The sequence below is a fragment of the Odontesthes bonariensis genome, chromosome 7, assembly GCF_027942865.1.
Source record: "Odontesthes bonariensis isolate fOdoBon6 chromosome 7, fOdoBon6.hap1, whole genome shotgun sequence".
In the NCBI taxonomy this organism is placed as follows: Eukaryota; Metazoa; Chordata; class Actinopteri; order Atheriniformes; family Atherinopsidae; genus Odontesthes; species Odontesthes bonariensis.
Window position 1 is genome coordinate 15,888,526 of NC_134512.1, and position 18,104 is coordinate 15,906,629.

Below are 18,104 nucleotides of genomic sequence, written 5' to 3' on the forward strand. Positions count from 1 at the left end.
ACTGTTTTGTCTCACATGCGAACACTTCTAAGCAATAGTAGTCAGAATGCTTTTTTTGTTGTTGCTTTTATAGACACACAGAAAGCTGAGTAGTTGAGCACTGCTCATAAAATGAACAGCAGGGAGCAGCAACAGAATGATGACAAAATTGCAATAGCTTGTGTTTCACCAGAATGCTCATGGTCAAGTTTGTAATATCTGTGAGTCTGTAAGTAGAGCTTCCCAGGATATCTGTATACAATATAACAGCAAAATATGGCTGCAAAAAATGTACAGCCAAACATTTTAAGAATGAAGTTTTTTTCGAAAGGTGACTTCACTAAACTGTCTGTCATGTGCCTGGAGAAATAAGTGGGAAAATGAAAGTAAGTGACGGATGGTTTTATTGAAAAGTCTAGCACTACCTTTCTGAAAAAAATGGTGAGGCCTCTGATTAATCTGAAAACTCTAAAATGGTACTATGAAGCAGCACACCAACTCTCTTCCAGCATTTAGGAATTAGATAATTGTACAAGCTAGTTAATCATCTCCATGTGCTCTTTGGTGCTATTTTTACAGCAATGCCAATATGCAGAAACCCTGTCATGGCACGCCGTGGAAATCAAGGTGTATTTTGGCTTTGGCCAAATGCATTTTGGCTGTGGCAAACTACACATGGCTTTCAGTGCGAGTGCAACAATGGTGACAAGCCAGAAGCCTCTAAAAGCACAGCTGCATCCTTTGTCTATGTCTTCAGGTAAATAGAGGAGTTTCATGCATCCACTGTTGCAGGGAAATAATACAGTTGTGTAAGTTTTTCTTCACTTTGGTTTCATTTATTCATTGATGACAGTTTCCCTAACTAGAACGTGTGTGTGTGTGCGTGTGTGTGTGCGGTAGCTTACAGAGAAACAAAAACCACGAATAAAAAGGAAAAACTAAATGAATGACTCTTCTTAAAGCAATAAAATAAAGGAAAGTAAATATTAAGATGAACTTAATCACTCGTCAAACACACATAGAGAGAAACGCACACACTCGTACCGGGGTTTGCTGAAGCGGGCAGGCAGGGCGTGTGAAGAGTATAAATAGCTCTGCATCCTCACTGATGCTATTTTTAAACCAAGAGTCGTGACTTACTTAACCAAGGGCAAGACGGAGAAGTAACACACCCGTACACACAGAGAGAAAACAATACTGCACTAGACCCTTTCACCAGACTAAGTCATGAATAACTGGGCGTCTGTTAAAACGTAACTCTCTCCATTTGTCAGCTTGTGTCTGTCTCTAGCTGACTCTCATCTCTCTTTGTCAGCACTGAATGCAAGCCTCTTCCTGTCATATTCTATCTCTTTTGTCGCATTCTCCGAGGCCCACTGTAACTCTCCCATTCTTTCTCATCAAACCTCGTGCTTCATTTGTATGTTATGTTGATTAATGGCCCAGGGACATGCTGAACAATCAGCTGGAGAAAATAGGAAAATGCTGTGAGTTTCTACAAGGCTTTCAAAAACATTAAATGAAGTGTGTTACCACAGAATCACATAAACTTGAATGCAATAGTGCAAGCTAACAAGCATTCGTCCTTTGCAAGGTCGTGTTTGAATTTCATGGGTGTGCAGAAGGGCCAATAGAGAAAGGATCTGAATCAGTGCTCTGCACGCAGCTTCACAGTATAAAAAGATTTCAATTACTTTGGATAGAGAAGAAAATTGTAAAAATTAATATGAGAATGGGTTGCAGATTATAATTGGTTGGACATGAATTCACCTGAGGGCTCTGCTAAAGTGTAGTCTATGTGTGCTAAACATTTCAGTGTGTCGTACACTTTTGCAGAGAAAATACTCTATACAAGGTCTTCGATTGCATGTATTTAATTGCTGATCTGTGAAGTGCCTGATCTATTAAAAGAAATTCTTGACTTTGCCAAAAGTCAGTGAGCAAGTAGATAGAAACACTGAGGCAAGTTGCCATGTTATTAGATCGAGACCACTAAACACTGGGTTTCCTCCTTGTGAGGCTTTGTTAGACCTTTCTTAAAAGTCTTTTTATCTTTCGTTTTGTTTTCAGAAAGTGTAGTGACCCAGTACCATTAAAGGTCATGCATGCCAGTTCCAGCTCCAACCCTCCACATATGTTTCTGGTGAGGTTGTATGCTTTGGATATTGAACCCTTCCAAGCTTTCTCCATGCTTTTTTTGTACCATTTCATTCAGGTTCATTTTAGTTTATTCTGTTCAAATGATGTTTTCCCTGGATTTTAAGACAGTTTTTGGGGTGGAAAATTGTAATCTTGACTCTCTGCAGTTTGGGCCTATGAGTGTTTCGCACATTGTGATGAACCCTCTGTTCATCACAATGTGAATCACTAATTCCTTAAATCTTCCTTTCAGTTGGAATACGAATATCCTCAAATTAAAGCTAGTCCTCTGAACTTTAAGGCCAAACTTACTATTTATATATTTGTAATTTTTCTAATGTTGTAATGTTTGTTAAAGTAAGATAAGAAAAAAGTTCTATATGTGTGGGCAGAAGGCCATGTCTGAAATTTGTCAAGTGATGTCTTGATGCCAAATAACGTCTGAGATGCTGTTGGGAATGGATGATGGCATCTAAAATATGCACCATGATAGTTTCTCATATTTTGTTCTAATCGGCCAGTTTAACGGTAAATGTTTTTATGACATTAATATGTGATGTTTTATTTCTCATGCTGGATCGCTTCAGGTTTGTCTTCTCACAGTTTGACAAAATGAAGAGTTTGGACTTTAGGTTAAATAATGTGACAGTAATGGAACCGTTAGTCGCTAAAGTACAGCGTTCAGACCATTCGTTTTTACAAATGAGCCAATAATAGATTCACAATATCATAATTCATTGTATTTGGTTTATTTCCCAACTGTATGTTCCCAATTTGTTGAATGAGATAGTGTCCACAGCGACATCAAAACTGTACAAAATTTCCATTCAGGAAATTTTATATCCCAGGCTGATATGGATGGCTTATAGTATTGGTATCTGTTTTACTACGCAATACTTCGTTTGGGTTTAAATATCTCAATACTGTAATTTACCAAGTTCAGGTTTTGGCTTATGCATACCTTGTGTATGATTCTGCACCATGGTTTTAGAAACAGAAAGAACAGCTTTTCAGGCTTAACACTTCAGGGTTGTTCAGGAATGGTCACAGTTATGGTTTCTGAAGATAAATTCTCCTTTAGGATAGAGAGTGATCATTTTAATATGACAGTGCGTCTGTTGAAAACACAATGATATCCTCAATATATTCCTGCTCAACTCTTCAAGCACCTTGCAGATTTACAGTAGTAGCACATGCCTGTTCTGTTTAAAACCATGTGTGCAGTGTTGTTTTTATCTTTGTCTGTGAATGCATGTCAACATGTGTAGAGCCTTTGTTCACTGTAGTTTACCTGTGGAGATAATTATGGCTCTGCGTGGCAGGTCACAGACTATCCTGTAAAAAGCCGGTGTCCAGCTGAGGTGTTGATTGCCATATGTAGTGAGCCACTATTTGGCTGACCCTTGAAAGACATTGATAGAAAGCAGAACACACTGTGAGATCTATTTAGATCATCTAAATAACATTGTAGTGAAATGAAAAAATTATATCTTGTGTTCACATGTCACTAGTATCTAAATCAGGAGCTTTTCACATGGCAGTGGCACCAAAGCAGTCAAGTTGGACATAAGTATCAATACAGTACACATATTGTAGGTCATCAGATCTGCCTTGTTTGAATGAAATCATGTTGCTTGTGGCCTTTAAACCCAGATCTGACTCACAGGGAGGAATGTGCCAGTGTTGGCAAGCAATGAAGTAGAGAGGCAGTGAGAGATAGTGGCTACTTACATCACAGGACATTTGCACATGTTTGCCTTTTTTGCTGAGTGGACATAGAGTATTATAGCAAACATGCATGTTTATGTTGTCTGCTTGTGCCAGAAAAATTAGCAGCCATAAAGAGGGCAATATTTGTCCTGTACGAACAGATTTAGTGTAAATTCATGGTAAACTTACGATTAATAATCTATTTGTTTGTTTGTTTTTTACTCTTAGATTCTAAGAGATCCTTGCATGTGACTAAAAGTAAATTATAAAGGATGTTTGGGTTCTAATCTACACCATCGATGTAATCTTTGGATTCTCAAAAGCCTGCGACACAAACAAGTGCACATCAATCATTTAGAACATTTCTTGTTTTCTCAAATACTCAATGGTTGGTAATGTCCATGTTGTGAAGTGATACTATCAGAGACCAGAAATACATTAGTAGGGAAGGATGTGCAAGCTAGTAAACTAAACAAGTGCAGCTTTAAGGATCAATCAGAGACCTAACCCTCTCTTTCATTTCTGCCTTAGAGTACAGCTGGCACCTGTCTGCTGCAGGCACACTACCACTGTACAGACTGACACACTGACAGAGACAAAGAAGGGGGAGGGAGGCAGTGACCGGGAGATTGTTCAGAAACAAAGAGTATGAGGACAAAATACACGTGTAGTAGAGAGAAACAGGTAAAAAGAGACTCAGGGAGTCTGCTCCCAGGGGACAGGTAGTGTAAAGTTGTGTTAAGCTAAGATGAGAGAAGAGGATCAGCCCATGTATCCTCTCTGTGCTAGGTGTCAGCAGGGAGTCGATAAGCAGCCATTCTCCACTTTCATTGTGTATCCAGCCTGGCAGAGACAAGCTGTGGAATGCTTTGATGGGTGTGCAAGAGAGTAAATTTAACTAAATGACAAACTTACCTTTATTCTGCAGCAATGATAGCACACTGCTCTTGCTGGATAAGTTGGTAGCTTTATTTTACTTGGAATATACACTCAGAAATTTCAATCAGTGTCTTGCAACTTGCATTTGACTTAATGTTTATTTTTACAATATGTGAGAGAACGGAAACTAGCCAAGATGGAAAAAGCCTTATTTTAAATGATAATTTTAAGTTGAAAAGCTGGTTTGAACATGAGTTATCAGTATCACACCATGTTCTGAAGCAAACTCTGCTACTCTGAATAGGATGTAGATGAGTCTTAGATGAATTTAGCGTTGAGACCCGTTCAGCAACATATCTTTGGAAAATAATGTAACTGTTAGAGGGTTTACCAAGCAATCCAGTGAATGAATGTTAATAAAACTTTACCATTATATCACTTAAGATGAAGTCAAGCAGGCTGTCTTTTATAGTACCACAGATTACATCACCATGATATGTGCCCATGCCGGAGTGGAATTCAGTTTGAAGGAAGTAGAGTACATCATTTACCAGGCTGTCTGCCAGCTGCAACATTGCACTGGCGTAACCTAGCAACCAGTTTAGAAGAAGGGCTCACTCAGGCAAAGCCTCAGTTACAGCTGGTGATCTCTGAGGAGTGTGTATGTGTGTCTTTGTGAGGGTGTGTCTGTTAGCTTGCTGGGATAATAGATGAGTGTTGTAGAAATTAGCGTGCTGGCTCAGTCCTGCAGGGAAGATCAATATCAACTATGCATTCATCTCTAATTACTATGGTGGAAGTAAGAAGGAATTCTCTCGCTCTTTGTCCCTCCCTCCCTCCCTCCCGCCCTCTTGCTTTCCCCAACCCCTTTATCTTTAGTTTTTTAATGGTTTCTGTTACTCATGTTCTGACTTCAAACCTTTGCCTTGCTTTCAGTGAAATAATTCAATTCTAGAATGATCTGTTGTATGGAGTCAACAGAAATGTGTTGAAAAAGCTCGCCTGTCTAGCACAATAGACACCCATGTATCACATTGCAGTTTTGTTTCAATGTACTTTGTGTGTATTTGCAAAACTGAGTCTTTTTCACTTGATCCCCCCCCCCCCTTTTTTTTTGCTCACTCAGTTATATAATTTATGAATTAATAACATGAAGCACTCCACTCTGCTCTGTCACCCTCTATCCTTTTTGGTAATCTTTCCAGCACTCCACAGACTCCAAAGCCACACATTAATGACAGCGCAACCTGTTTTATTAAAGTATTTGACTCATGATGACCCTCTTCTTTCTCTTTCTCAGTGCTGAGCATAGGTGAAGGAGGATTCTGGGAAGGCACAGTCAAAGGGAGAACAGGCTGGTTCCCAGCAGACTGTGTAGAGGAAGTTCAGATGAGGCACTATGACCCACGGCTAGGTAAGACATCTAGATGCAGTAACACTCGTAATGTTAATTCTGTGCACTCATGCGGCCACAGTCTGACAAGTTTTGATCTTGCTGCGATGCTTTACCCCAGCGGTTGTTAAGAGCTCTGTTCATCATGTTGAAGGAAGTCCTTCAGCACTCGGCTAGTCATAATATTTTAACACCTATGTTTATGTCTCCTGGGGTTTAATCATTCACTAAATATAAATGTATAAAAAAGAAAGAAAGTTTGACATTGTGCGGGGTTACTTAACTCTATCTAATCTGTCACAAAAACTCTAATTTCCACTGATAACACTGTGCTGACTTATTTTTCAGCATTACATTTTGCAAAAAGCCCACTCTCTGAAGTGATATTAGGACAGGAACTAAGTCTAAGGTGCACTATTAATTATTTGAGAAATATTTTTACTCTTTATTTTTATCGTAAGTTGTCTTTGGTCTGATTTTCTTAAATAGTTTAATCTTTTTAATTGACCACATGTTGTGGCTACTGAAATTCTTACCATCCTCTGCTGCCTAGTTAAAGTCTGATAAAAACTGATAAAGAACTGTTCAAATCACCACACCTTCCATGTGTTTACTGTATACTATCTGAATAAAGGCAAAGATGCCCCCAAAAGAGGCTACAATCATTTTTGTTACGACGGTTGGAAACAGTTTTAAGCACCACTGCCTCGAGGAAAGCTTGTAAGTTGTGTAAATGAATTGTGGGTGAGTTATGCTTTAAATGAGTACTTTTTTTTTTTTTAATAGCAAAAGCCCAAATTAGTTGCCTAAACAAGTAAAAACATTGAAATACTGGGGAACCCTGCACTACGTACTGCTCTACACTTAAAGAAAGAACCAAACCGACCAAACATTTTTACATGCAAAGAACTTCTTTTAATGTTAGACTGAAACAAAATTGAGGCGCTAACTGAGGCTGCATCTGGGAGGCAGAGATGATAACAATAAGGTCTTTAATCATGTTAAAGAAGCTTCATATGCTGTGTTGTAGTGTTGTGTACTTTTCATCAGTCATGATACAGAGATTCAGTGTACATTTTTTTGTAGTATATTTACATATTTGTTTAGTTTTATAATAAGAATCGACCCCAGCTTCAATCTCCTCTGGTTCATGACCTGCAGAGTACAGGGAGAAATTATTGTATTCGTTGCATGATAATACACCCACACATCAGCAACTTTACCGACAAAATCAAGAGAGCAAATCGTTTTTTACCTACCGGTTTAGCAGCAACAAAGCTAACTGCACCCTTCATGCATCCTGCTTTTTCTCTGAACTTTCTCTAGCAGTAAAAGCCCCTCCAATGTGTATTTATTCTTCTCCCATGTCTTGCTCATACATTTGGATCTCCTTTTCCTCACTTCATCCTATTGAGTCTTGGTCACTTCCTTACATCAGTCCCTTTTTTTCCCTCTCATGTTTGACTGACTTGGCCTGGGAATGTACATAATGAATGTCAGTGTACTTAAAAATGAGTCATATAAGCACATAGTTTCCCACACATCTCTTGCCCAGCTTTAAGGTTATCCAACAGGAAGAAGTGTAAAGTGTACAGTAAAATTGTATAATTACCTCTAAAATATTTACACAATTATTGCCAAATGATATCATTTGAAAATGAGTAACAACAACAAAGCAATCAGGTAATGTTTCCTGCTTCCTGCTTCATTAGTTAACATTTACCTTCCATGCTGACTGCCTTGAGTTTTCCACCAAGCTTTTAGAGGCACTTCATTAGAACCTAATTAAATGCAGGTGCACCGAAAAGGTCAACCAGTTTTGCCTGTGTTGAGAGCATGTAGACGGAGCATGCAGTAGGGGACATTTTCTAAGGAATTCACAATCAAAGAACTACTAAATGTCATGGAAACTTTTCAGAATTCTGTGAAATAAAATAAATGATTGAAATAAACTGTGTGGAAAGTTCACATTGAGTACTGTTACAAGCAAGTTAGCACCATCCATTTATAAGATTGAGACATTTTGTCTTTTTTGTTCAATACTTCACCTTTATTTGATGACATAATCAGTCCCTCTGCTTTTGTGCGTCAGTATCTGGAGAGATGTTTTTTCCATTCTTCAGAACTGTTGTTTCTCAGCTGCTCTTTACTGGAGGAGTTGTGTTACTTTGCATTTCTCTTTGAAATACTCCATAGGTGTTCTGATTGACTGAAGTCTATCAACACACAAAGTGAGGTTCACTTTTTTCCTCTTAAAAAAAACTCTTGTGTGATTTTGGTTATGTGCCGTTAGATTGTTAATATAGCTCCATAGCATCACCCTCTAACCTCTGTGCTTCATGATCCTGGCCAAGTTTACAGCAAACATGCTGGAACCCATCCTAAACTAAGGGACTAAAACCAAAACATGGCTCCCAATACCCATCAGGTTTCTTTTCATATTCTTCATTTGACAGTTTTGTATTAAAAGAGGAAGCAAGGGATATTGTTTCTTGTGTGTCCTTCAGAAAGGTTAACATTGTGCGGGGTTACTTAAAGCTGCGGTCGGCAACTTTTTTTTAGTCATATTAGCTTGAACTGTCATGGGATTCTGGAAGGAGAATATTAAATAGGCTGTTTAGGAAAAATAACGAAATCTGTAGCTCCCTCTGAAGCCTGTAATCATGCTTGCAAAAACCGAGCGCTCCCGGCTGTTTTTAATCAATCAAGTTAGGGTGGAGGAATCCTACCTGTCAATCACAGCTTGTGCACACGCTGCTGAGCGTGAGTCTGCCCCAGCTTGTGTGCCTCACACTGGTGTGAACTCACGTGCACAACCTTGTCCACAGAGGGGGAGGGGTTTGGGGGGCGATTCGGAGCTTGTTAGCGGTTGGGGGAGGGACCTGAGAGTTGTATCAGTTCGAATTTTCCGACTTTAGACTCGCAATTTTGAAAACCTGCCGACTGCAGCTTTAACTCTATATAAGCTGTCACAAAAACTCTAATTTCCACTGTTAACACTGTGCTGAATCTGAAGTACACTCTTAACCCGAACTAGTTGAGTTTACTAGAAAATCGCGTGGAAACCCGTTGCCTTATCCCGTTCAAGTTTTTCCAAAACATTAAACTAAACCTTTTAAGTTGTATTGGCATAGATAACTAAGACATATTCAAGTTTACATTAGTAATCTTTACTCAAAACCATTAGTTCACATAACTTATCTCTTTTCTGAGGTCTAGCCAACCATTTTAGGTCAAATGCACATAAATATATATAAAAGCACTACGTAACATCATTTGTTAATATAAGTAATATATTGTCATTTAATTTAATTAATGAATTATACTGTTTTGATTTAGAGATTGTATGAAATATTGTAGTAATGGTAGAGATGGAGGCAGGAAAAGTCTCAGTCCAGACTTTCTTGTGCAGCAATCACTTTTATCTTAACAGGCCAATTACAGGAACAATAGTGAATTACAATCACCTCACATGTTTTCGAACAAGTGGGGGTAACTTTCTGTCACTTTCAGTTATGGTGCAGATTTAGTTAAAATGCAACACGAACAAAAACCTTGTACTACACCATCACTGCGTACAGAACATAAATGTAGTGATTAAAACAGGTTGAGTTTCCATATTTCCTTTGGTTCCATTATTCTTTAAACTTTTCCCATTTTGTTCACTTCCTTGACTGCAGAGAATGCAATGGACTTGACGCGTGAAAGGACGAGGATACAGTATTGTTTTTCCTTGATGAGTGGTTGGTTTAATAAACAAAAAGGGTAACATAAACTTGTAAATGTAAACTTGTAAATGTAACAAACAAAAAGCAGAGTTCAGTTCCATGCAATGGGGGTTGGCTTGGCTTGATGCAACCGGCCGCGTTCAGGCTGGCACAGTCGCGCGCACAGGCTCGTCCACGCTCACGGTCAATGACTGTTTGGCCTTGCACCCCTGCAGCCCCTGGGCCGCGTCACCACACCATCTTAAGTAGCAGTCCAGCTGCCACCTACAGGGAATAATTATGACACCACACTAACAAGGTGCAATTAGTGTCCAGCTTGAAACACAAAATTTGGTCCAACTTCAAGTATAAATCTTAATCTAAATCTTAACATAAACATTTTCAGGAGCTCTTATATGAAAACAATAAATCAAAAGAATGGCTCTTACAATAAACATAAACACATACAAACTCTACCACAGCACTAAATACAGCACATAAACGGGGAACAGAGAGCACCCATAATGCAATGCGGCAACACACCCACAGCACGCCACAATATATTGTTTAAAAAGAAATTTGTATGGGAAGGAAGAAATTAAAAAATACATTTAAATTGTTCAAGTTATTTTATTTCAGAAAACACTGAAATTAACAAATAACAATTAACACAAATAATTCACTGCAGCAATAATGAATTAAGACTAGTGCAGTCTTAAGCTAACCTTTAGCAAACGTTTAGCAACCAGACCGATCTTAATAATTGCTTTACACACTCTTCCGTCTACTTAGTGTAGTTAAAACTACTTTATAACATCCACAGTTTATTTTTAAATACACAATTCAGTTTTCTCCAAAAATCGAGCAGGTCACGCTCTCACATAGCCTGATTAACATAGACTTTCAAATCTCTTCGAGATTCTGGTCTGACCAAGACCATAACGAATACGATTCGAAATGGCCTGGTCAACCCGCCTCCCTCGGGTTGCTACTGGTTGTGGCCAGAAAAGGCTGTGCCTAAGCTTAAGCCAATCACACCACTCTTTCCTCTGACGTATGATTTAGCTACCGGCGGGGCTAACTGGTAGATTAAACTCTTACCAAAGCCAGTAGGGAGCAAGGCGAAAACGTCTTTCCTGTCAAGAAATTATTCAAGGGCTGTTCTTTGCTCGATTTTTAACGAGAATCTCCCGTCGAACACTTTCATTACAGCATCTACAGCAGTGTCAAAAGCTTGATGCTGCTCCATGTTGATATTGAATGAAGCGCTTCCATGTACAATCCATGGGTTGAGTGGCAGTTCAACCACATCACTACCTTGAACACGCCTCTACCCTGGGCCGTTGGCGCTGCTCAAAGTTGATTGCTTCCCGACAAAGTGGGTGGAGTTCCCATTTTTTCGGGAATTCGAATCCACCTGAATGAGCAGTTTGCCTGAGTAAGTGTAGCAGAGCCGAAGGTGTTGCGTCACTGCGAGGGCGGAGCCTGGGTAGCTCTCACACAGGACAGGTCTTGACTCTCAGTTGAACTTCAAATAGGCTCCGCCCCTCCCTCACAGAACGTAACTTTATATGTAATCTCTGCTTAACATGATCATTGCAGTGTATATTTTTAAATTTCTAATCCAAAGAATTACTTTGATTTAGTAATTACATAGATTTTTACAAAACATAATAGAATAAGTAATGAACACTAAAACGTTTAATTGAAAACAAAATCCGGGTTTACAGTGTACTGACTTATTTTTCAGCATTACATTTTGCAAAAAGCCCACTCTGTGAAGTGATTTTAGGACAGGAACTAATGCTCTTATTAGGGATACTATGACTCGTGTTATACTTCATGATTACTGCTGCAACAGGGTTTGATAGGGTAATTTTTAGCTGCTCGTTGAGGTTCCTTTTACCCTGTACATCTTTGTGAAGTCTCACAATCAAATCCTACAATTCCTCACCAATATGGAATGGAGCTGTGAAGAAGAAAAGCAGAGAGATATTTTATAACTCCTGAACAAAAAAATTTGCCATTTACAGCTCATTTTCTAACCTCATTGTGTGTGAACACAAGTGTAGAAGGCATTTCTAAGGTTACAGAAACCTTTTCCTCCAAAATTCTACACTAATGAAAATATAGTTTTCAATATGTTCAATTATGATTATTATTAATTAATTGAATTCCAATTGGCTTGAATTGGACTTACTATCTAAGTGCCTTGAGATGACATTTGTTGTATTTGGCGCTATATAAATAAAAATGAATTGAATTGAATTGAAAATATGTTGCTTTTTTGTCTGCTGTTCTTCTAAATGTTACACACTGAAAATTTAAGTGATGTTACGACACATGCACTCAGTTCTGTTCTAATATGTGCATGTACAAATGTCTCTTTTCAGAACGGATTTCTTTTAATATAGATCTTTTTTCCAACCTTGACACAAATTCTCAGGCTTTCTTGACTATGATGACCAACTTATCCTGCTACTGTTACAGATTTTAATGTAAACCTTGTAAACAACAGGGAGTACATCAGACCGATGTTACCACAACTCCGTTCAGACTATCATTTAAAGAACAGATGGTACACTTAGTTTGGCCTGGTCTCAGGAGCAATATGTGCTCAACTGACTGAGATTTAAACTGTACATCATCAGGGGAAGTGTCCTGAAAACTATCTGGCCATATCGTGGAATAGTTTAGTACTGCAGCATTTAATGGGTCCGGGACATTTTCTGTCATCAAAAAATCATCCCTCTCCTGGTGTGTTTGCCAGACATCTGCATGTGACTATTTCTGTAACAGCTGGGGCATTTTCCTGGTTTACGGCGTTGTTGAGCGATTGGGGTTACCTCAGAGTAGGTGTGAAGAGAGGAGAAAAGCCGGAATCTCTAAATACCCCATTTAAATGCATTGTGAGAAAAAGATAGGGAAAGGTGGGAAAGAAAGGGCCAGATAGCATGGGAGACGGATGGTGGAGCATACTCTAAGAGACAGCAAAACGGAGATGGAAGTAAGAGAGAAAAAGAAAGAGGGAGGGAAGGAGATTGTTCTGATATCGGGGCCCCCTCTCTCATGAATTCCTGAAAAACTAAACCCTTAGATGTCTATTTTGGGGTGATTTTAAGTGTCCTCTACAGCTCTTGTCCATCCTCCCAGATTCCCAGATAATGTGTAGTTGTTTTTCATTATACATTATAGATTTTCTTACAAATGCATTTACATATGCGGATCAAAAGTAGGACTGCACGGTGGTGTGGTGGGTAGCACCGTCAACTCACAGCAAGAGGGTTCCTGGTTTGAATTCGCCGCTGGGCCTTTCTGTGTGGAGTTTGCATGTTCTCCCTGTGCATGCGTGGGTTCTCTCCGGGTGCTCCACAAACCTGAATTAGCTTAAACAGGTATAGAAAATGGATGGATGGAAATGGATCAAAATTAAAATAGATTATATGCTACAATCCCTTATGCACCATTTATTAACATACCAATTTCTAAATCTACTGAGGCATTTCAAAGCTAATCTCATCTTCATCCCGGCATTCGTCAGCAGTGATACAACAGCAGTACAACACAGGATAACACAGTAACATGCTCAATGAGACACACTTAAACACACACAGAGTTGTTTATCTGAAGGCAGCCATTGAAGCGTTACTGACAGTGAGGGCAATATGTTTCAGCTTAGTGAAGCAGGAAAGACAGCCCAGTCTACAATTAAGTAAACCAAATACTGTTAAGCATGTTCTCTTTTCCCCTCTGCCCCTCTCTGTGTCTGTACCATTGTACACCAACTATGAGTCATGGCTCTGAAAGCGGTATCTCTCTTTATCCATCTTTGCCTCCATGTCTTCTCTGCCAGGTTTGAAAGAGCAATGACGGCAGACTGGAAAAGCATAAAATAGAGGGGGAGACTAGAAAAAAAGCAGTTTCTGTCAGAAAACATTGAACGAGACAGGCAGAGAAAGGAATCAGGTGACCATGTGAAAGGGGCAGTTTAAGCCATCACGGATTCTTTGGTTGTTATCTGTCACCACTCCGCTCCTCTCTCAGCGCAGCCAGAGCTGCCTACGGCCTGCAGTTCATCTTCAGCCAGTGCTCGAGGGGACAGGGAGATGGAGGTGAGACAAAGCCACAAAAAAAAAGAAGAAAACAAAGAGGACATGAACAAGTGATAGAGAAAATGAGGGTGAACTGCAAAGACTATTGATTGAATTCATTAAGAGTACAATGAGTAATGTAGTGCGATGAACCACTGATGTATCTTAATGGTGCAGTATCCATATGTCGTCAAGAATCACAGGGCTGTGGAAGCCTTAAAAGCACAATCTGTTAGCTACTGAGAGTCCAGAATAGTTTTATTACATGTGTAGAATATGGATTACCCATAAATGTATCATTAATAGAATATGGTAATATCCTCACCGAGTCTGCTAACAGTCACTCTCACATATGCACCCAGCACACATGCTGCTGGCCTGTATCTGGGGGTTAATAGTAGATGTTTACTCGTGGTAATGGAGGGGATAATGATGCGAGTATGAACTGCTCTTCCATTTCTAATGATGTAAACAAATTGTGATGCCACTCCTTATCAACAATGGCACTGTTAATCTGTTGTCTTCAAACTGTTGGGATCTTATAGCCCTCTAGGTAAAATATCCCACCCCCATTCCGCTGTCTCCTAACAAGAAATTGCTACGCTACTTTCACATACAGAAATTCTGATTAATGGGAAATCAAACCATCAGCCATAATTTACATAGACTTTATCTTCTTTTTACAAGTCTCCTGCAGTATCGAATGCCCTTAAAGAACTCTACACCTTCTCGTGGCATTATAAGGCACATTTTTCTCTTTGATGGAATTAGCAAAGCTTAAATTTTTTCAATGGTTTTTTATCTTAAGAAGCGTTCAAACTTTTTTCTTTTCTTTTTTCACACCATTCCCTTGCTCGCCTCACATCGCAGAACAGTTGAATGACTCACAGCCGCATGAATCAGCCCAGTCAGATCCAGCCTGAGCTATTTTTAGCCTGCCCATTAAGAAGTTTTGGAGTGTGTCTGCACTCCCCCAGAATGCTTAAGTATCAGTGTTGCTGCAGCAGCCAAGACTGACATGAACAGAGCATTCTGGAGGAAACTGTTGCAGAAAGAGGTTAGGAGTGATACAGAGACCACACAGGAACTCCACTGGTCACCACTATGGACCTACGTATTAGCTCTGTTTCATGCTTGCAGCATTGCTGTTCCAAGGTGCAAGCTTAATAGATATTACTATTATCATGATGGAAATATGTTATCTGAGCCTTTTAATGGATAATGATTCAGAAATGGCACTTTGACAATGCATTATAATTCTCTTAAACATCTTTATGCATAGTGTCTCCTGAAAAAAATCTTACAAATGGCTTTTTAATGATACAATGATGAAAACATGATTTAGCCTACTGTACATCACCAAAATATTATTATAATTCAGATATTCATGCCACTGTGTCATGTTGCACTATATCGTGCTGTGGGCAGTTTAGAATAGTCAGATTCTGCTTTGTGAAATTCTGAACGTTCACAACCTGATTATCAGCACATATAATAGCGAACAATCTAAATCACAACAGGGGTGGCCAGGCTGATGATTGGGCTGACAGAGAACAGCTGGTACACTGGGAATATCCCCACTCTAAATCTGCCAGCCATTCTTACTATGGCAGAAAAGAAGACATGGAGGTTGACATTATGGAACTTCTCTAAGAAATAATGAGAAATTATCTCCTTTTCCATCTCAAATGAATGAATGAACACGTACTATTGCACTATTAATTCATAGCTGCCTTGTTGTTGTTATTAGGGGCTATCGGGGGCTTTCTACACACGCGTCTCCTGGGATGATGTCCCAGGAGACGCGTCGCTGTAGCACAGCTCATTCACTCCGGTAAGAACGTCCATCGTACTGAAAGTTGTCGTCCACGTCGTCAAAATCTAATAAATATCCTGCCATGTTGCACAAAACTAGCAGTAGCAAACTCCGTGTGAAGTTAGCCGACTGTCACAGAGTACGGAGTAAATAAGCTGTGCTGCAGTGGCGCACGTTGATGACGTCATCCCAGTAGACGCAGGTGTAGAAAGCCCCCCGATAGCCCCCAATAACAACACGGCAGCTTTGAACTAACAGTGCAATAGTACTCATTCATTCATTCAGTCGTCTTAACGTATTGGTGGACTAAAGACAGATAATGCCTTATTTAGAGGCTGTATTGTCTATGCCCTGTTCTCTCCCGTTATATGGATATACGCGGATCTCGAGTGATCTAAATATCATTCGAAGGACGCCGACTTTCACCAAACTGTTATGGGTGAGTATATGAACGTATTTTATGGCAGAAATAAGGTCCCGGTTTAAAAAAAACAAACTTCCCCTTTAAGTCTCACCTCTCTCTCTCAATTTGAATTGATTCGGTAGCAGAAATTTATCTCAGCTTCTTCCCACAATAGTTCCGAAAAAGATGTGTCCCATTTCGGACTTGGGTTTCCTCAGTCCTTGCCTCCAGAAAACAAATTCAGGATGCTGACACAAAATATTCTTTTGTCATCTATTTAAGCAGGTGACTGCTTCACATAAACTGATCTACACGGTGCTTATTTTTGCAAGTGCATCTTTACAAGTTTGATGTTTAGGGTGCTGCTGAGGATGTAGTATTCACAACGATTTGTGAATACAAACACAACGAATGTGTTCACAGCTGGTTTGCAGATTGATTATGTGGCACAGAAAGCACCTCCTGCCATCACGCTCAGGGTTTTTTTTGTGGTGTGTTGAACATTTACTGTCCAAGGGGAATCCAAAGTACCAGGAATAGAAATTCAGTGCCATGGTGGTCTACAGAGTTGAGGATAACGGCATCAGTAGATCTCCTCACATAGCTCAGAAATGTACAGGCTCCTTAATTACTCTCACAGAGAAATAAGGACCAAAAATGCTGAAGGCTAGCCTTTTCAGTATAGAGCCATTTTCTTTTATCCTTTTCAAAATTGAAATCCTGTTGAGAATCAGGACACAATTCTGTACACATTCAACAACAAATTTCAAATGAAAAATAGATACAAACTCTTGTTGAAATATGGAAATACTGACTCCATGAATAATTAAATATATCATTTGGGGGAGCTAAACGTTCTTAGAGCAATAGTACAAAGACTTAAAGAAAAGACATTTGAGGAAATAGAACTAGAAGATTTTCTCTAAGTCCTGAAGGACATGAAACCACATCAGTATGTTTGAAATAAAAAAGGAGAAAGAGAGAACTAAATATTCCACTATTGTGTATTACTGTGTTTTCTTTTTTTCTTTTGATGGTAGAAGACAACAATGAAGTTGTTGGTGTAAAACCATTTCTCCCAACCGTTTATGTAAAGTTGAATTCTCGGCAGAAAGGACAGACATGCGCATGTAGGTTTCACAATTTCACAAGACCGCGTCACACCTTATTACTCATGCTGAAGGAGACAGACATCACTGTTATTTATTTCTCTTCTTTTTATTTTAAATCCTTTATGAACTGACACATACTTAAAGCTGAATTTGTGAAGGAAAAAAAAAATCTGTTCACCTAAATTTGCACGCTTTCTAAAACATGTGGGGAGGCTACTTAGAGTGGCATCCAAAAGTTAGGCGTTATGTGACTGGTATGTTTTTTTTTTCTTTTCTAATCATATCAACCATGGATCACTCAATTACTCTAAAACCAAAAACAATGTTATGTGAAAAGATAGTGTTATATGAATACACACACGCAAACTAAGAACCACTGCTACGTAGCAATTTAGCCATTCTCAAGCCACGCAGCTGGTATAATGGCAGAAGGAGAAAATAGAGCAGCATTTTTAGATACCTGTTTATAAGCAGTGGCACTGTACCATGGAGGCCAAGTTAAAAACCAACAGAGGCGTCACAGTTTACATCTTTTGGTTTGATTTGGTAAAGCTGTAGTTCTTTGATATGTTTCAGTTCCAGGATAAGTTTTTCATAAGATAAAATGATATCTTATTTTTTGTGAGAAACTATTTTTTTTTAGCTTTTTCCATAGTTGCTAAATTGGTCTTTTCCAAGCTGATATTGCAAGTCAATTATTCGAGTGCTGACTTGTAAAATGCAGAGTAAGTATGCAAACATGGACACGATAGTGCGTGTGCATGCAAATCGACAAGCTTTCATTCACCTCTGTGCTTATACACACGCACACTCTTTAGTTATTGTCTATATTCTGTGTGGTGTCAGCAGATAGATTAGCATAGCCAACTAATCCA

General features: G+C 39.2%; 1 protein-coding gene across 6 annotated transcripts in view; it reads left to right on the forward strand.

Moving 5' to 3' along the window:
* shank3a (SH3 and multiple ankyrin repeat domains 3a) overlaps positions 1-18,104 on the forward strand; it is a 161,307-nt gene that overhangs the window by 111,670 nt on the left and 31,533 nt on the right. For all 6 annotated transcript variants that reach the window (XM_075469684.1, XM_075469685.1, XM_075469686.1 and 3 more), the window contains exon 13: positions 6,008-6,121. In XM_075469684.1, coding sequence (XP_075325799.1) covers positions 6,008-6,121 — 114 coding nt within the window. The remainder of the gene's footprint in view (positions 1-6,007; positions 6,122-18,104) is intronic.